The sequence below is a fragment of the Kryptolebias marmoratus genome, linkage group LG22, assembly GCF_001649575.2.
Source record: "Kryptolebias marmoratus isolate JLee-2015 linkage group LG22, ASM164957v2, whole genome shotgun sequence".
NCBI classification, from domain to species: domain Eukaryota; kingdom Metazoa; phylum Chordata; class Actinopteri; order Cyprinodontiformes; family Rivulidae; genus Kryptolebias; species Kryptolebias marmoratus.
Genome location: NC_051451.1, coordinates 11,675,187 through 11,692,491, shown reverse-complemented (window position 1 = coordinate 11,692,491; position 17,305 = coordinate 11,675,187). Strand labels below are relative to the sequence as shown.

The 17,305-nt window shown below is 40.5% G+C and overlaps 1 protein-coding gene across 1 annotated transcript in view; it reads right to left on the bottom strand.

Annotated features, from left to right (window-relative positions):
* ttc27 (tetratricopeptide repeat domain 27) overlaps positions 1–17,305 on the bottom strand; it is a 100,361-nt gene that overhangs the window by 24,901 nt on the left and 58,155 nt on the right. Inside the window, exons 11-16 of the mRNA XM_017427223.3 lie at positions 15,252–15,347; positions 12,534–12,656; positions 6,093–6,320; positions 4,588–4,686; positions 2,282–2,334; positions 550–715 (exon numbers count right to left, since the gene is read on the bottom strand). Of these exons, the coding sequence (XP_017282712.1) occupies positions 550–715; positions 2,282–2,334; positions 4,588–4,686; positions 6,093–6,320; positions 12,534–12,656; positions 15,252–15,347 (765 nt within the window). The remainder of the gene's footprint in view (positions 1–549; positions 716–2,281; positions 2,335–4,587; positions 4,687–6,092; positions 6,321–12,533; positions 12,657–15,251; positions 15,348–17,305) is intronic.

The window sequence follows — 17,305 nt, the reverse complement described above, 5'->3', positions numbered from 1 at the left end:
AACGAGGTACAACACATGGCTGCCCCGCTGCTCAGCTGGGCTCGGTGAAGAGCGGCTATTGAACTGAGGAATGACTGTGATGACGGACGGTTACATAGTGCAGGCGGGGCCTGTCACTTGTCGTCATCACGTCATTTGCCTAAAGGCGCGATTAAAGGTGTCTTCAGCCAGGACACGCGGGAGCGTGATATCCCATAGTACATATGTTGTACCTCGTTCCTCTCCTTCAGGGAACAGTAGTTATATGCATAACATTACGTTTTTCTCTACAACATACAGCTTTCACACAGTGACTGTTTGAGGATTACTTTCCACTCTGCATTTCTGTCAGAGAGCGACAGACACAGGTGTGTTGTTACCATGGTGACCTTAAGGAACCAAGGGCTGCAGCCTGAGCTACATCTCTTCTACAGTTTATACACCTTAGATAACACATGAGGAAGTCCCAAAATACTACCGAGCTATCGTCCAGTTGACACATTTAAGTTAAAAATGTCCTTCTATCAGGAAGTGATGCAACCAAAGATGATGACAGGAGCTGTGCCGCACCTGGATGTCTTTGTAGTTCTCCCTCAGGTCCATGAGACGGTGGTACGCCTTGATGGCTTCAGCAAACTCTCCGACGTCGGTGCTGACGACCAGGAAGTTCTCCCAGATCTGCCAGTGTTCGTAGTTACACTTCAGAGCCTCCTGCAGCGTACGGAAGGCTTTGTTCCTGCCGGTCGAGGAGAAGGACAGGACTGAGACGGCAACTGGGACACATTTTTGGGTTAAAAGGAGCTTCTTTTTTTTTTTATCCCTCTGATTTGACTCGAGAGCAGACTAGTTACTAATAAAGCTTTACCCAGTTTTTTTTTTTTAGATTTCAGGAAAGCACAAACTCAAAAGACTCACAACATTGAAATAAAACCCAACAATATGTGACTGTGCAAAAATCTTTAACCACTTCTACTTTCTTCACATATTCCTCCCTATTACTTCCTTTAATCTTTTAAAATAATCTTGACCAATAGTTTTCCAGACTTTCTAAAGATCTATTAAAGATTTTTGTTTTTACTGTCAGTCTATTTTCAAAAGAATATTTTTTCTCTTGAAGCCTCTTAACTCGATGAATCATTCAGGCATAAAAAGGCTCAGAGCGCAGAGGATGAACCACTGCTGTGTCGACACAACAGACAACTTAGCAAAAACCCAACTTTAAACTGGATTTTTAGGCTTTTTGCTAGCAGCCGCCTGTCACAAAGACTCAGGCTGTTCCCATTTCTTCAGCTGAATCTATGAAAAATACCAACGATAGCCCAGCTTGACAGAAAGCAGGATTTGAGCTGATTCTCAAAGAGCTGTCAGCAGACGATCAGCTGAACAGTGAGGCTCAGGTGGTCTCAGGTCCAATTTCAGGTCTTTGCAGGATTTTTCTCTACTTCTTGGAGATTACTTTCAGATTTTGTTGAACTGTTAGAATAAAGTTTTTAGACTTGACATTTAGTCTTTTGTTTTGGTTTCCCAATTTTTAATAAACACAAACTGCACAACATGCTGTCATGGTCAGGACTGGACTGAACTCAAGTGAAAAAAACAACCAAAGGTCAAAACCTTCAAAGTCCTTCAGAAGGTCTGAAGAACTACTGATCGAGGTTTACTGTTACTATCTTACCCGTTGTGGATAGCTCTTTAAACAAGCATAGTTAAAAGAAAAAGAGATCATGCTTTTAATTAAATCTTTACATTATCACTCTTTTCACAGTATGCAATTATTCTGACAGAAATATGACGAAATTCCTGCTGGAAGTGTCCCCAGGCTGCACTAGAAGTGCAACTGCTAGCTGCTGCTGCTATTTGAAGCTTCCCAATAACCGTATGTAAAAAACCTTGGAAAGTGAAACTAAAATCAATGTGAGGATCTATGAAATAGAGTTTGAATGATCCACTGTAAAACTACAGAGTAGAGCTGTTTTCAGGAAGTGGATCCTCTCAGACTAGCCGTTAGCTCATCAGTCCTGCTAGTATTAAACCATTTCTCTAAACTGAGAGCGTTCAAAGAGCTATCTACAGCAGGTAAGACATTCATTCTTTATGACTTTTTGCCCACATAACCCCGCTTCCAGGTGGCCGGAACATCCATTTATTGGCTCTGTTGTTGCTCGCAAATAAAAAAAAGTGATAATCAACACTTAACCTTATTCTACTACCTTCCACATGGACAGCAGGACATTTCCTCAGCATATAAACACGTTAAATTAAAACAGGCCTGCCTGGTCAAACACCCAGGGGTGAAACTTACTTCATCTGGAGGCGAATGTAAGCTGTAGAGAGGTTGTTCCACGCCTCGGCGTTCTGAAAGAGGGGCGTTCGAGAGGAGAGGGGAAGGGAAAGTAAAGGAATAATTGTTCAATGTAGCAAATGTTAGAGTTAATAAATTAAATAAATAAATAAAACATAGACAAAAACAGTCAAAATTGAGACTGAAAACTGACTAAAACAAAAGCAAACTGAAAATGGAATCAACCTTTTTTGTGGGAAAGAACAGGAAATAGATCAGAGATGTAATAAACATTTAAGCTTTGTAAAAAAACAAACAAACTTTGAAATCATCAGAGACTTTCTAAAACAAAAACCTGCACAATCCTAATTATGCAAAAGAAGGTTTCTTTATCTGATAGGAAACAAGAAGACTGTCAGCTGAAACAACGAACGAACTCTGAACAGAGTCAAACATGTCGGCTGTTTCCATCAGCTGGGTTTGAAAATGAAAATATTCGGGTTAAAAATGGAAACAGGCAGGTTGGCTGAAGCGTCGGGGCAGAAAACTGAAAGCAAAATCCCTTAAAGAACCCCACAAATGTTCAGAAATGAGTCGATGTTTGTAAGAAGTCAGCTGAAGAAAATGAGATTTCCATCCAGAAAGGCCAAAGGAGCTAAAGAGAAATAAAACAAGGTTCCAGTGGACTGAAGAGAAGCGGTCAGGGGCTGGAGGTTTCTGGTGGAAACTCAACAAAATGCTCCATGACAAGAACTCATCCTGATTAGTCATAAATGTTGCTTCACATAGGTGAAATGTATCGAAGCCAACATTTCCCTTTTCTGGAACTGAAAAAAAAAAAATCATAATTTCATTTAATGTTCATGTTGTTGTTTTTTAAAACCAAACTGTTCAGATGTTAAATGAAATAGTTCAAAGTGATGTCTTTCATTAGTTTTCCACAAAATAAAGCAGCTGAATGAACATCTCCATGTTTTCTGCCAGCAGTAATAAACACATGAAACTGGAGCCTTAGATGTGATCCAGTGTTGGACAGAATCACCACCATGTTCTCCGCATGTGTGTGTTTGGGTTGCAGATGATGTAATGGTTCTCTGTGTGTAATGCACGCACACACACACAGTCAGTGTTAGAAAAACCCAGATGAAAAAACACATGAAAACATGCAGCCTGAATGAGAACAGTGTGCTCTGACTTTTGGTAGCTGGACATCAGAAAACAGACAAAATTCCCAAACAATCGTAAAAGATTTCCAGACAACAAAGGAATTTTGTCAACTCGAGTGAGAAAACCCAGAACTCAGTGTTGCTCTGTATTTCAGACAGATTCACAACAGAATCACCATTCAAAGTTTAAACAAGTCACAGAAAGTTGGACTCTACATGTCTGCTTTATTTTAAAGTTTTTAGGCAATTGCAATTTAAGTTTCATGATTTTTTTTTGGAAGATTTCACCACAGAATGTTTAACTGACAGTGTGAACTGTTTGAACTTCCCAAGTCTTTTCAAACAAACGTTTTACAATCACAAACTTTACATTTCTTATACAGTTCAGACATCAAAACATCGGCATTCTGTCAGATTAGATTATTACAAACGTAGGTCCTAAACTGATGGACCCATGCTCTTGTGGCCTTCTTCAGTGAAACTGCAGCGTACTGGACTGTTTATAGTGTCCTCCCTCCATATACAGTGGTGCAGCTTTTATTTAATGCACACAAAAGGCTGTTGGGATTTCAAAAAGTGAATTTTGAAAATGCTTACTTGCTTTGAAAACAGTTGTGATTTACTGTTATTTTATTATTGAATATAAGTAAGTAAAAATTTCTTTGTATAGCACATTTCAGCAGCAAGGCATTCAAAGTGCTTTACATCATGAAAACATCAGTAGAATCATTACAATCATCAAAAACATCACACAGTAGATCCTCAGAACATTAGAATCATCACACAAAATCATAAAAATCATCGAGTAGATACAGATGGTTAATATGTAATAAGATATTTTGTTCAGAGCAGCTTTTCACCTGGATTTGTTTGCGATGTACTAATCAAAGGCAGCTCTAAACAGGTGAGTTTTCAGCCTTGATTTAAAGGGATTTAGGGTTTCGGCTGTTTTGCAGTTTTTTGTTCCAGATTGATGGTGCATAGAAACTGAAAGCTGCTTCTCCATGTTTGGTTCTGGTTCTGGGGATACAAAGTAGACCGGAACCAGAAGACCTATAGGTGACATTCTCATATGTCCAGAGGAGGAAAACAATCCTAATGTTGGTGAGTTTCCACAGAAAGACAAGCCTGTGTGTGCAGTGTGTGAGCGTGGACACTTACATCTGGCTCGAGTCCCACACACCTCTGGAAAGCCCTGGCAGCTCCCTCGTAGCCCTCCAGAGTGAAGTAGGCACATCCGAGGGAAAACCACACACCGAGCTGCACACAGAACAATCAAATCAGCCAAAACGCGGAGATATCCAACAGGATTTGGAAAACAAAAACAAAAAAAAAACCCTGTTTGTTGAAAAGAGTGTCAAAGTTAGATTCTGCTTTAGGAGCACCAGAGATGTAGGTAGTGTCAAGACGAATCAAGGTCAGGTTTGTGGTGAGGCGAACTGAAATACACACCAGAACCCAGTCTGCTGAAAAACTGTTTCAGCTATCGGTATACACACAGCAAAGAGAAGGCTTTTTTAAGAGAGGGTTTATTTTAGAGCTCTACTTTTATAGATTTTCTTGGGAAAATTTTCATCATCAGCTGCTGTTATGGTTAAAAAAAAAACATTTTTTTCTTCCTGTTCTATACTTTCACATGTTGAAAAATAATAAAATCTAGTCTTAAGTGAGTAAAACAATTTAGTCAAATTAATTTTAGATAAACAACAACAACTGATGTAACATAAACACATCAAAGCTGAGTTCATTTTATAATCTAACGGCTTGTAAAACCATCTTTAGCACCAATAATTTGAAGCAGTTGGTTTATCGATGCCTCACACGTTTGCGGAGTAATTTTGGCCCGCTCTTCTTTCCACTGTTGCTTCAGTTCATTGGGATTTACAGACATTTATTTCTGGACAGCTCTCTCAAGGTCCCATCACAGCATTTCAAATCAGGCCGAGGCCAAGATATCGACTGGACCGTTTCAACTCCTTGATTATTTTCTTTTTTCAGCCGTTCTGCTGTAGATCAGCTGCTGTGTTTGGGATCATTGTTCTGTTTCATCATGACCCAGTTTGGTCCAAGCTATAGCTGTCAGACTGATGGTCTCACATTTGACTCTAAAATCATTGGGTCTACGGGGAAGTTCATGGCTGACTCAATGACTAAAAGGAGCCCAGGTCTTGTGGCTCCAAAACAAGCCCAAATCATCACCCCTCCACCACTGTGCTTGAACACTACTGTGAGGTGTTTGTGATAATATGCTGTATTTGGTTTGTTAGTTAAAATCCAGACCTCAACCTGATTAAAATGCTGTAGTGGGATTTTAAGAGAGCTGTGCAAAAGCAAATGCCTATAAATATCAATGAACCGAAGCAATGTAGTGAAGAAGAGTGGGCCAAAATTTCTCCACAATGATGTAAGAGACATAAAGCAAACAGTTACTGAGAGTTTTTGTTGTTATAGGTGGTTCTACAAGCTGTTGGATCATTACACATTTAGTTTTTCACACTGACATATGATTTAACACATCTTGTTGTTGCTCATATGATGAGAAGCAAATAATGTTAACTGAGTAAAACTGCAAAATGCACCTCTTCATTAACAACAGTAATAATGACAAAGTTTTACTTTACTGTGTACAGCACAAATTCAGTAAAATGTCAGAGCAGCGTTTGCACCTGCATGGTGTTGATTTTCAGCGACTTCTCGAAACAGTCGACGCACTGCTGGAACTCCTTGCTGCGGAGGTGCAGCAGGGCTTTGGAGCGCATGGCTCTGGCACTTCGTCGGCCCGACAGCTCCCACGCCCTGTCGTAGTACTGATGATCATTCAAGATGTCCCCGAGTAAACAGTACAGGCTCGGCGTCTCCTTCTTCTCCAGCTCTCTGCGCACAATCTCCTCAGCCTGAGCAGACGTGAAGCAGAAGACACGCTGGTCAGGGGGGCGAGGGGGGAAATGAAGAGACCCGGTTGTGGTAAAGGGGACAGAAAACATCTTAAACATCTTATTTTTAGGTAAAATACCAACAGTGTATCAGGTTCCACAGCTGATACATAATGAGTTAAAGGACAAAACTAAAGCTTAAAGGCACGATAACATAAAAGCTGTGAAAATTAACACAATGTGTCACAAATTAGGAAGTTGTCAGGTCAAGAAGATTTGAATTGAACATGCCACAAACACGCTTTGAACGCCGTGTGCTGCTGTGAGAGTGGAAAAATGAGCCGCTTGTTTTTGTTTCCAAATGCCTGAATCTGCCAACCTGTCCGGTGTGACGCTGAGGGCCTCTGAGGTTTCACTAAGCCTGAGCTGGAATTTCTTGGTGAAATCGTTTCGCTACAGGGCTGAACTCTGCTAGGCAAAGATACTAGCACGTCTAAATTAAAAAAAAACAAAACAAACATTTCCCCTTAAACTACAGAACAGAACTTGTAGCAGGTTGTAGCAAATCCAAACTTACTGCAAAAAAAGAAAATACACAAGACCCCAAACAGTGTAAGCTAAATATAAATACCACACATTTTAAAAGATTTTCTTTTAGATCCTAATGTTCACAAAGTCAGACTATGAACGTAGCATGAATTTAGCATGCATCTGAAAGCTCATGTTCTTAGATGGGCAATGATAACTTTGTAGTGCACCAATGTACTGTTGAATATTTTAATAAAATAAAATAAATCCAAGGCGATTTGCTTCTTTACACAATATATGAGGCCCCAAATTCACAAAAAAGTGCCAGGTTTTTTGTGCCAACTCTGAGCATCATTTACCCCAACTATCTGCTCTCTCTGCTTCATATTAACAAACGGCAGTAATTACATGACAGCACAAACAGACACATGAAGTTCAGAGTCACTCATTAAAACTGCATAAGGAAAATCTCACTTTGTCATAGAGGAGCTGTACAATAATGTGTAACAATCATCACTAACACGCTGAAATACAGCTTTCCTGACATGCCTTCCATGCATTTTAGTGAAGGCAGCGGTGCAGCAGATTGCTCCTCTTCATCTGTTTTTTCTCTTTATATACTATTACCATGACGCAGTTTAGTTGGCAGCACAGTTTGAGGTGCATGTCTACCTTTGTGAGGCTTTAAAAGACCTACTTTGTTTAAAGTCATTAAATGAATGTGCTCAGACTGACTGGCTGACTGTAATATGTGCGTCACATTGGCACATAACCAATCTGTGGAAGCCAGAATTCTGGGTGGGTATTTATTTAACTCTATTTTGATTTGCAAATCAATTTGTACCTTTCAATTAATGCGGTTTGTTTTTCTGGATATTTTGTTGATATTTTATCTCTCGCCATTAAAATAGAACTATAAAATCAGAGACTGCGTGAGCAAACTTGTAAAATCAACAGATCGGTTGGCGTGGCGGCCATCTTGAATTGTGCTGGATCCAAAAGTTAATCAGTTGTGTATGTACATCCAAAGATTACTTTCCAGAAGTTTGCCTTAACCCTTTTTAGTGGTTCAAGACATATTTTGCTAAGACAGACACACGCACGCACACTCAAGACAGACAAAAACATCATAGTTCACCTTTTGCCTTTCAGAAAAGATATGTTTAAAAAAAGCAGAAACATTATTTATGTACATAACTGTGTGCTACAATGTAACTGTGAGACGAGAAAGAGGTGAGCAGAGGACAGGAGAGAAGAAGAATTGGACAGAGACCAAATCAGTCCAGACAAATGGATTACCTTGTTTTGGACCTCAGTGGGAACATAACATGGACTGTTGGCTGGGACCACCAGAGCACATGGTTTAAGACGAGAGGGGAAAGGAGACTTTTATTATTAGCCAAAAGCAACCTGGGTAATCAAATTGGAGAGACAAAGCTCGGTGTAATTGAATAAAAGAGAGTTGGCAGGCTGCCTGAGTCCCACCGAGGGCTCTGGACATAAAGGAGAAGTCTGAAAAACAGGCCTGAGATCAGCCTCAGCACTCACGTCATGTCTGCACATCTGCACTCTGAACCTGGGTGTGCTGCTTCTGATGGACTTAATGTTCCTGATGTATGCTGTCTGCATACTTACTGCGATTATGACCGTCTGTAACAATAAAACGAAGTTTGCATTTGTACGGTTCCATCTGCACAATGGCATTGCTTCTGTGATGGCCCGGTTCATAGACTAGATTTTTTGTTTTGTTTCTCCTCCAAATGATTGTTTTAAAATTTGTGTGAGACAAACGTCTCAAGAGCTACAGAGTACAAATACTGCACATAATAGAAGAAGCAGTATGTTTGTTAATGACTGAATAAAGAACACGTTAGGTACTTTGTACAACTTAGAATCATCTGAATCTGTAAATGGTCCAGCATACCCCCATGTGACGAGATGGAAAAAAAAAACCTATAACTCTGGCTTGCCTGGATAATTTAGGTGAGGCCCCTAAATGTGGCTCCAGCTGACAAATGTGGAGGCAGTGGACATAAGTATTGGACTACACTAAAGATGAGGTGTGTGCAGCTCCAGCTACAAGCTTAACAAGTGCAAGAGACATAAGGGGACTCATGAGATTCATTTTTCAGGGTTTATGGCACAAGAACAACACCAGAGCAGAAATGGGTCACCAGTACTGCAATTAGCCATGAAGAGAAGTCACTGAAGATCAGAACCATCATCTGTGCAGTGGAAACAGGCCAAGAAACCTCACACTTTGAGAAAAGATCAACTATAGGGAAAAAACGAAACAGAAAAACATGATCCAGGACAAATCCTAAGAGTTTAAAAGCAATCAACTGCACTTCTTTTCTGTAATTGAAGATGTTTTACTTTCCATCCAGGGAGCTTTTTCCATTGCTTTTTCAGTGGTAAACATGGATCTTAACTTTTCTGAGCTGTGTTGCCGCCATCACCTCCTATTTTTTCTCAAAAAAGGTATGTTTTCTTAGTTTAAACTTTTGATATGTTGACTATGTTGCATTGTGAATAAAATATGGGTTTATGAGATTTGCAAACCATTGCATTTTGTTTGCGTTTACATTTTGCACAACGCTTTAACTTTCTCACAATTGGGGTTGGAGTACGGTTGTTGGAAAATGCTGCTGATGGACAGACCTTTGCTGATGGACAGTCAGACTGCTGGATGACTGATGGACAGACCTCCTGCGCCCTTTGTGAAGGCACAGGAGAGTATCTTGGGGAAGGGGAAAAAGCAGGAAAATCCTATAGTGTAAATTATTGGGGTTGTACTGGTACAGCTAAAGTTAATGTTAGTCAGAGTCATGATAACTGACTGATTGAAGGCAGGTGTGTACCAACAAGGCTGTAATTAAACCAAAAGATGTTTGAGTTTAAGGTAGAATTACTTTAAAGGTGTGCATACTTACGCAACCAGCTGATTGCAATTTTTTATTTATTATATTTTTCCCCAAACAGATTTGTGAGTTTTCCACTTGTACAGAATATACAGTAAATCACATTAAAGATTGCAAAAGTTTTAAAATAATTTTTTGTGGTTTTATTTTGTTACATCACAAAAACCTGGCATTTTAATAGAGGGTGTGTGTAGATGTTATTCATATCCACAACGTCTTCCTCAGAGCTCAGTCTAAACTTAACTTGTGGCAGTAAAAAGGTGGAAACCAAGGTTCAAAATGCCTGAAAAGCAGAGGAATCTCATCCCCAAATAATCATTAAAGACCATCTTGTTTGAAATCCCCTCTAAAAAAAGCACTCTGCAATATTAATGTTGCTTAATTTGTGTTAACAAAAATCCCCCTGAAAGCAGATGTATATTTGTGTTGAAACCTCTCAAATTTGACATGTAAAGGTAAAAAAAAAAAACTACACCTGAAAGGTAAAAAAATAAAGTTACATTAAAGATTCAGAGCAGGAGCAGCAGCGAAATGCTTCTGTATGTTATCGATCAGCTGATAGACAGAAAAATGATGAGTGTCTTATGTGAGAGGGAAAAAGCTCTACATTATTATTGATTCTGATAAAACCCCGCGGCGCTCCACTACACCAGATAGACCGATACTGCTTCCGAAATAAAACGAGGATGAGAATGTGTGACGGGCTCCACACATCTACAGGCCAGGAAAAATATGAGGGGGCTGGACGGGGGGGATGTAACACCCTGAGCTGCTTCATCCACATCAAACAGCAGATTAACTCCTCTGTGAGTTACTCACCCAGCATCCATGAGTGTGTGTGTGTGTGTGTGTGTGTGTGTGTGTGTGAGTGTGTGCCGATAGCAGCAGAGCCAGTGTGAAAAATGGCCTTGTCTGGACAAAGAAGTGCTGGGTATTAAATGGTCCCTCAGTTTGAACAGTGAGAAAGCAGCGAGAGCTCCCAGAGGGCAGAGATCCAACTGTGTAACTCTGTGTGTGTGTGTGCGTGCATGTGTGTGTGTTTGCTGCTGGCTGTTAGCCTGATTGTCTCATCGCTGATACTGAACTTTCCATAAGCAGACCCTTGTTAACGGGTGTGACTGGTGAAAGAGCGTGAAGTGTAAACACAGCAATTTTACACCTCTTTTATACTGATACAAGTGTAAGAATGTGTATGAGGTTTGATGAGAAGAAAAATGTGCCAGCCAATCACAATCGAGCTCCCGTAGGCTGACAGTGAAAGCCACTCAACAAACCAGTGTCCAATAACAAACATTTTGCTTAGAAATAATTTAAAATGGTGTTAATCATTTACACAGAATTAGAAAATTTATTATATCACTTTAATTGTAGTAAACACAATGATGGTACTAAAAATAAAATTATACTTTTAAAGTGTTTTAACATAGGTTCTTCTGTAAGTCATTTTTTAACATGCAGTAGTGTCAAGAAAACAGCAAAAACAGCAGATCACATAAAAAAAAACCCTGATCTTTCAACTGGAAGATGACCTCCCTACCAATGGACTAAACCTTCCCCAAACATAAGTAACTTTCACAAAATTTGTAAATATATTCTTAAGGACTCAATCACCAAGAATAAAGAATCACTAGGTGCTTTTCAGAACGCAATCGCTCTTCATCACTTCACTATGGTTCGATGTCACCTGCTTCACAGTTTAGGGGCTGTGGGTAACTTCCTTTACAGAGGGAGGGAACGCATTCAGTTTGTGTCAGAAACACTTAACTGTCTCATAACTCACAGCTCAGCTTAATGACACATGTCCACCTGAAGTGTCTGTATCAACTGACTGGAGGAGGCAAAGCAGGAGCTTTTTATTTAAAAATAATTTCACAAAAACTCTTTTACTCCCTTCTAGACAAGTTGGCGGCCCTGGAGTACACCAAAGGTCATTGGCATTGGACTCGGGATGACTTGAACAAAATTTTATGGACAGACAAGATTTTGGGGTGGAACAAGACTCCTCAGTGTATAATTGCTATCATGAAGGATCAGTGGTTTGGGTGGGTTTTGCAGCAAAAAAAATTGATTTTGAGCAAACATAAAAATATTCCTCAACTTACAGTGTCCTGCTGCATTTGTTAGATGGTTTAATGTCTGCCATGCACCAAGACAATGACCCAAACACACCTCAGCCTGGACAGAATGACAGTGTGCAGTCACTCATGTTATAAAACCCTAGTCTGGGTAATTCAACTCAACAGAACTTGATTATCTATCATGAAAAGTCTGAATCAAGTCGCCAACAAAAACACAGCTCCTTGGTTTCTGCCTTCACACTGCATGAGAGGATACAGCAAGATACCTCAAAGAACTCATAAAAGGGAAGGACAAAATTTGTTAAAAAGAAGAAAAATAAATAAAACTTTGGTGTAAAAATAAAATCAACTCTGGGTCATTATGTCAAACAATATGTCAGTCTGTTTTCTCATATTACATCTGAACAGGATCCATCTGTAAAAACAATTAACTCGATACAAATGCTAACATAATGATGGGTTTTAGTAAGTATACAGAATTGTTTTTTTTTTTAAAAGGTTGCTGCATTGTGGTTAGACCTTTCCACACGAATGACTTGTAATCAAAGCTGTAGATGCAATCTGTTTTTAACGATGAAGCTCATACATGCCATAAGATTATATCAACACTAAGGAGAAGCATCCAAAATGAGCTCGATCCCACAGATGAGTGATTTGGATGCATTTTGGCTGACTTTGTATTTCTGTGTGTGTGTGTGTGTGTGTACCTTTCCATGTTGGCCAAGCTTCTCGTAACAGATAACTACATCCTCCCAGAGCTGCAGCTTTTCATAAAGCAGCAGAGCTGAACTGATGCAGCCGAGGTCTATGAGCAGGCTGGCCAGCTGTTTCTGCAGAGAACAAGAAAACAAAACCAGATACGATGAAACTCACAAAGCACGCTCACAAAAAAGTATGAAAAATTATGTTCACAATCATTATTTTCATATCATTATTCACTGACCAGTAAGTGAAAAAAAATTAAATATTGTAAAAACAAATAAAAAAAAATGTCTGGATTGCTTTGGAAATTTTTCAGATGTGTTACTGAAGTTAAATGTTCAAAACAAATGGTACATAAAGCCCTTTTCACACTGGTTGAGGACCCTATGTTAAAAAAAAAATCAACCTGAACATGGGTGGTCTTTGAAAGGTTGTAGTGAGACCTTTCTGACATACTGAGAACACTTTGGGCTCTCCACAAAAAGTGAAAGCGTGCAAAACGTTGCAGAGGGTTGTGGGCGTGCATAACTTCTGTAATGAGGTCATGGAGGTTTATCGTCAGGAGTATTGGGCTCCTGAGTGGAAAGTGGGGGAGTGTGATGGCAGTGTATTTGTGATGCAGGGCCCATGCTGACCGGACCATCAGGTTGAGGTCTGGACTTTGACTGCACTGTTGAAACACCCTGATTTTTTTCTTTGTTTTAACCAATCTGTTGTAGATTTGCTGCTGTGTGTGGGATCGTTGTGTTGTTGCATCACCCTATTTGAGCCGAGCTGACAGATGGCCTCACATTTGACTCTATAATATTTTGGTCTAAAGAGGAGTTCATGATTGACACAATAATTGCAGGTCCTGTGGTTGTAAAACTAGCCCAGATCATCACCCCTCTACCACCGTGCTTGACAGTTGGTATGAGGTGTTTGTGCTGCGATGCTGTGATTGGTTTTCTCCAAACATGGCGCTGTGCATTATCGCCAAACATCTCTACTTTGGTCTCATTTGTGCAAAGAACATTGTCCAGAAGTTATAGTTTGGAAATGGCCTTATAACCCTTCCCAGATGGATGAGCAGCAACAGTTGCTTCTCTGAGATCCTTCCTGATGTCTTTACACCTTGGAATTATGTTCACACATACCTGGCTGCTACTTTTCTTCTTAAATCCCATGGAAAAAGCAAGGGCAGACTTAGTTTTTTTTTTTTTACACACAGCTTTTCCATTTTAACTTTTCTGTATATGTAAAAATAATGACAGTGAAATCTGTTGGGTGTTCTTTGAACACTTGAGGACGGATTCAATTGATTTTAGAACCTGATAAAACCACATCATATTTTTATGACCTGATATGTAAAACTCAGACAGACTTGATTCTTGTTGCTGTACTGAGGAAAATTCTGCAGATCATGGACACGAAAGCAACCCAGAACAGTCATAATAACCAAGAGTACAGTGTCAAGCTAGCATGGTGGCATCTTCTAGTGCATTGTAGCTGCATCTTGACGAGGTCCGAGTAGTGTCAGTGCAGGGCCCTGTGAGTGGCGCAATCGTGGGCGTTCTCAATACTATTGTCGTGAAAACATGCTCACATGGTGAGGGCAAAAGAGAGCGTCTTGGGGAAGCAATACAATAGCTGGGGAGCATGGTTTCAGTGTATTTATGACTTGACACTGACCCCTGCGCATGGCTCTGTTGTCAAGAATTTGAAGCAGGTGTAGCCACACTGGCTGTAAGCTTAGCCCACGACTAATATTGTGACAAGGTCATGGAAACAACTTAGTCAGGCATGGTGTGATCTGCATCCTGATGGGGTCAGAGAGCGTCATGCTGGGCGCACATATAGTATGGTGAGGGCACAGGGAAACATCTCAGTGGTGCAGAAAATTGAATAAACCACTGAAGGTTTTCCAAATTTGTCACGACTCAGCCGTGTTCTAATAGGTTGTTAAGAGTGGAGAGCAGGGTCATCATCCTGTGTGAGACAAAAATAACTCCGACACAAACGGTACAAAAGTGAAATATTTTCTCCTGAAAATAAAGCAAAACAGACAGAAAGAAAGAACGCCAACTGCGGCCATAAAAAGACTTTTGGTACTTTGTTCCACGCACGTCTTGGTTCTGCTGTGAAAAGAAAAAGCATCTGCTGCAGTCCTCCTCCTCCTCAGCCCACTTCCACGTCCCCAGGCGCCGATACACACTCTTCAATTCCAGCTTTATTGCTGTTATCAGTTATTACACGCTGCCTCACTGATGTCTCCTCCCCAGCTGATCTCCCCCTCTCTGCAACACTCCTCCTCCTTTAATCTCCTGGACAAGTCCAAATCTATCTATTACTGCTTTTTTCCCTTTTTGCTCTCCTTCCTGTTCGGGGTGGTTTAATATTTATCTTCAGAGATCTTTTTGCACTTTGTGCTTTAGTAGGTCTGTAACAGAATGTCATTAGTGCAGTTTTCTATAGTCCCTGTGAGGCCTTTAGCTTTACATCAACCCTTGTTTCAGTGTTTTTTGGCTTCTGCAAGAGCATTTATTAGGAACTATGCTCAAAACAGAATGAAGTGAAGACAGAATGGCAACAACACAACAAAGACTAACTCAGAGTTGAGTGAGTTGAGTCTCAGGAGATCAATGACTGAATTTTTAATAGTTACTAGAAACATTTTTTATTCTTTCACTGAAATAAAAGCAATAAACAGTCTCATGTGTTTGTTAAGAGAACAGGTGTGATACCTGGACAGCCCATCTGGGTGGGACTTGGCAGCAGTAGAAGACTTTGAGGCGCTCCGTCACAGGACATATCTTGTCTTCAAAGTGGTCCACTATGGCCTGGAATAAAAGAAACAGAATCAGTGCTCTGTAAATTGTTTAGTTATTTTTTTCCCCTCAAAGTTTACTCTGATGCAGAGCAGATCCGTGTTATGACTGTTAATTACATTAAATAAACTTTTATTGACTAAATACACTTGCTGACATAAAATAGGTAATCACCCAGTTGGAATAGAGGAAATTAAATGAAACTACATGAATTGAAAGGTTGTGTGACTGTAGTGCAGTGGTTATAAAATCAGATCAAACAGAACTAGTAGTACAGGCATACTGCTGGTTCCAGGTCAGTGGGGCGTGGCATCCCCTGGACCTGGACACAAGCCATGATTTGGCACAGCACAGATTCATGCAGTCATATCGTCTACTGCAGCAAGTTGGCCCACAGCTGTTGGAACTGACCCTTGAGATCCTACAAATTGGCACCGGGTCAGAGTTGACATTTGAGCTGATCCCACACATAAGCTTGGGAAAAGATCAGAGGACCTGGCTGGCCACAGAAACATTTCAACATGAAGTGGGCACTCCCACTGACACAAATGCCGTGTATGGACAGGCGTTGTCTTGTTGAAAGACAGTACCAGGGTACTATCCCCAGAGGGGTAAGACACATGGATGTAGTGCTGTGCTGTCAGGGTCCCTCCAGTCACTACCAGAGGTGCCCTGAAGTCAAACCCTATGGTTCCCTACACCACGATGCCTGGAGTAACACTGGTCTGTTTCTCCACAAAGCTGGATCAGTTCTCTCACCTTGGTGCTGTCATGTGCATACACAATGGTCATTTATGATAATGAGATTCATTGCTGAACACAGAACAACACCACTCGTCATCAGTCCATGCCTCCCAGTAGAGGCGCCACTCGGCATCTCTGATCTGGTGTTAATGAGATCAAACGATCGGGATAGTGATGCCTGTCACTGAGGCACGGAGTGGGTTGTGCTGTAAAGAGTCCAATACTTGTGTTTGGCTAGATGGTGCAGATGTCATGGAGTTCTTTAATGTTTGGCACACAATACGATAATCTTCTCTTGGTGTGCCTGTTTTGAGTAACTTGAACCTTCATGACGTGTGTGTTCCCTCATGTATCCACCAGTTATACCTCTGGTCCACCTTGGCATTTGTACAACCAACATTGAGTCCTATCAAACGCCATCAACTGCTGTACTTTTTGTGCCTGTTTTAGACGTGCTAGCTCCTTACAAACTAAATGATTTACATACCCATCACTGGTCTGCAGGTGTACCAAATTAGGTCCAAATCAGACCATTCCTTCTGAATACTTGACTTTTCTTTTGTCAGTGAGTGTATATTCGAGCAGATTCAGTAGCAGTGAGCCTATGCTGTACATGTCTTATACAGAGAATATTCTGCAATCAGCCTCTGAGTATTGACAGGGTTACAGGGTCATTAGGTACTAAATGGCTGATAACAGGAAAGATCCATGGAGACGACGAGCAAACAGAGAACACAGCTCTCTTAGACTCCAGCTGCCCCTTCCAGAAGAAATTGGAGAATGTCTTTTCAGCTCAACGTATTGATTCAGATCAGCAAATCAGACACAGTAACAAAAGGGCTCAAAGGGAGTTTGAATCTGCTCAGCTGTAATAATATAAACTCTGCTTTGAAAGGACAATGTTTTGACTTTCAAGTCTTTTACAATATTAGTTCAGAAGCAGGTGGTGTGTTGGCCTCTTTGAAACTTGTGATATTTATGTTTAACGAAAACTACCAAAGTCAAACTGCGCATTGGGATGATTTATGTTTTTTCGTGAGTGATTTGTGACTAAAATCTGAAGCCCACTGAAGTGGATTCTACCAGATCAAGCAAACTGGTTATTTGGTCTTTCATTGATATGACGGTAATTATAACCTAATGGATTTCACGTGTAATGGTTTGCCATAATATGTGCCTGTAAATGAAACTGGGTCCTGAGCATCAGTGCCCAGGGACCCCCAAGG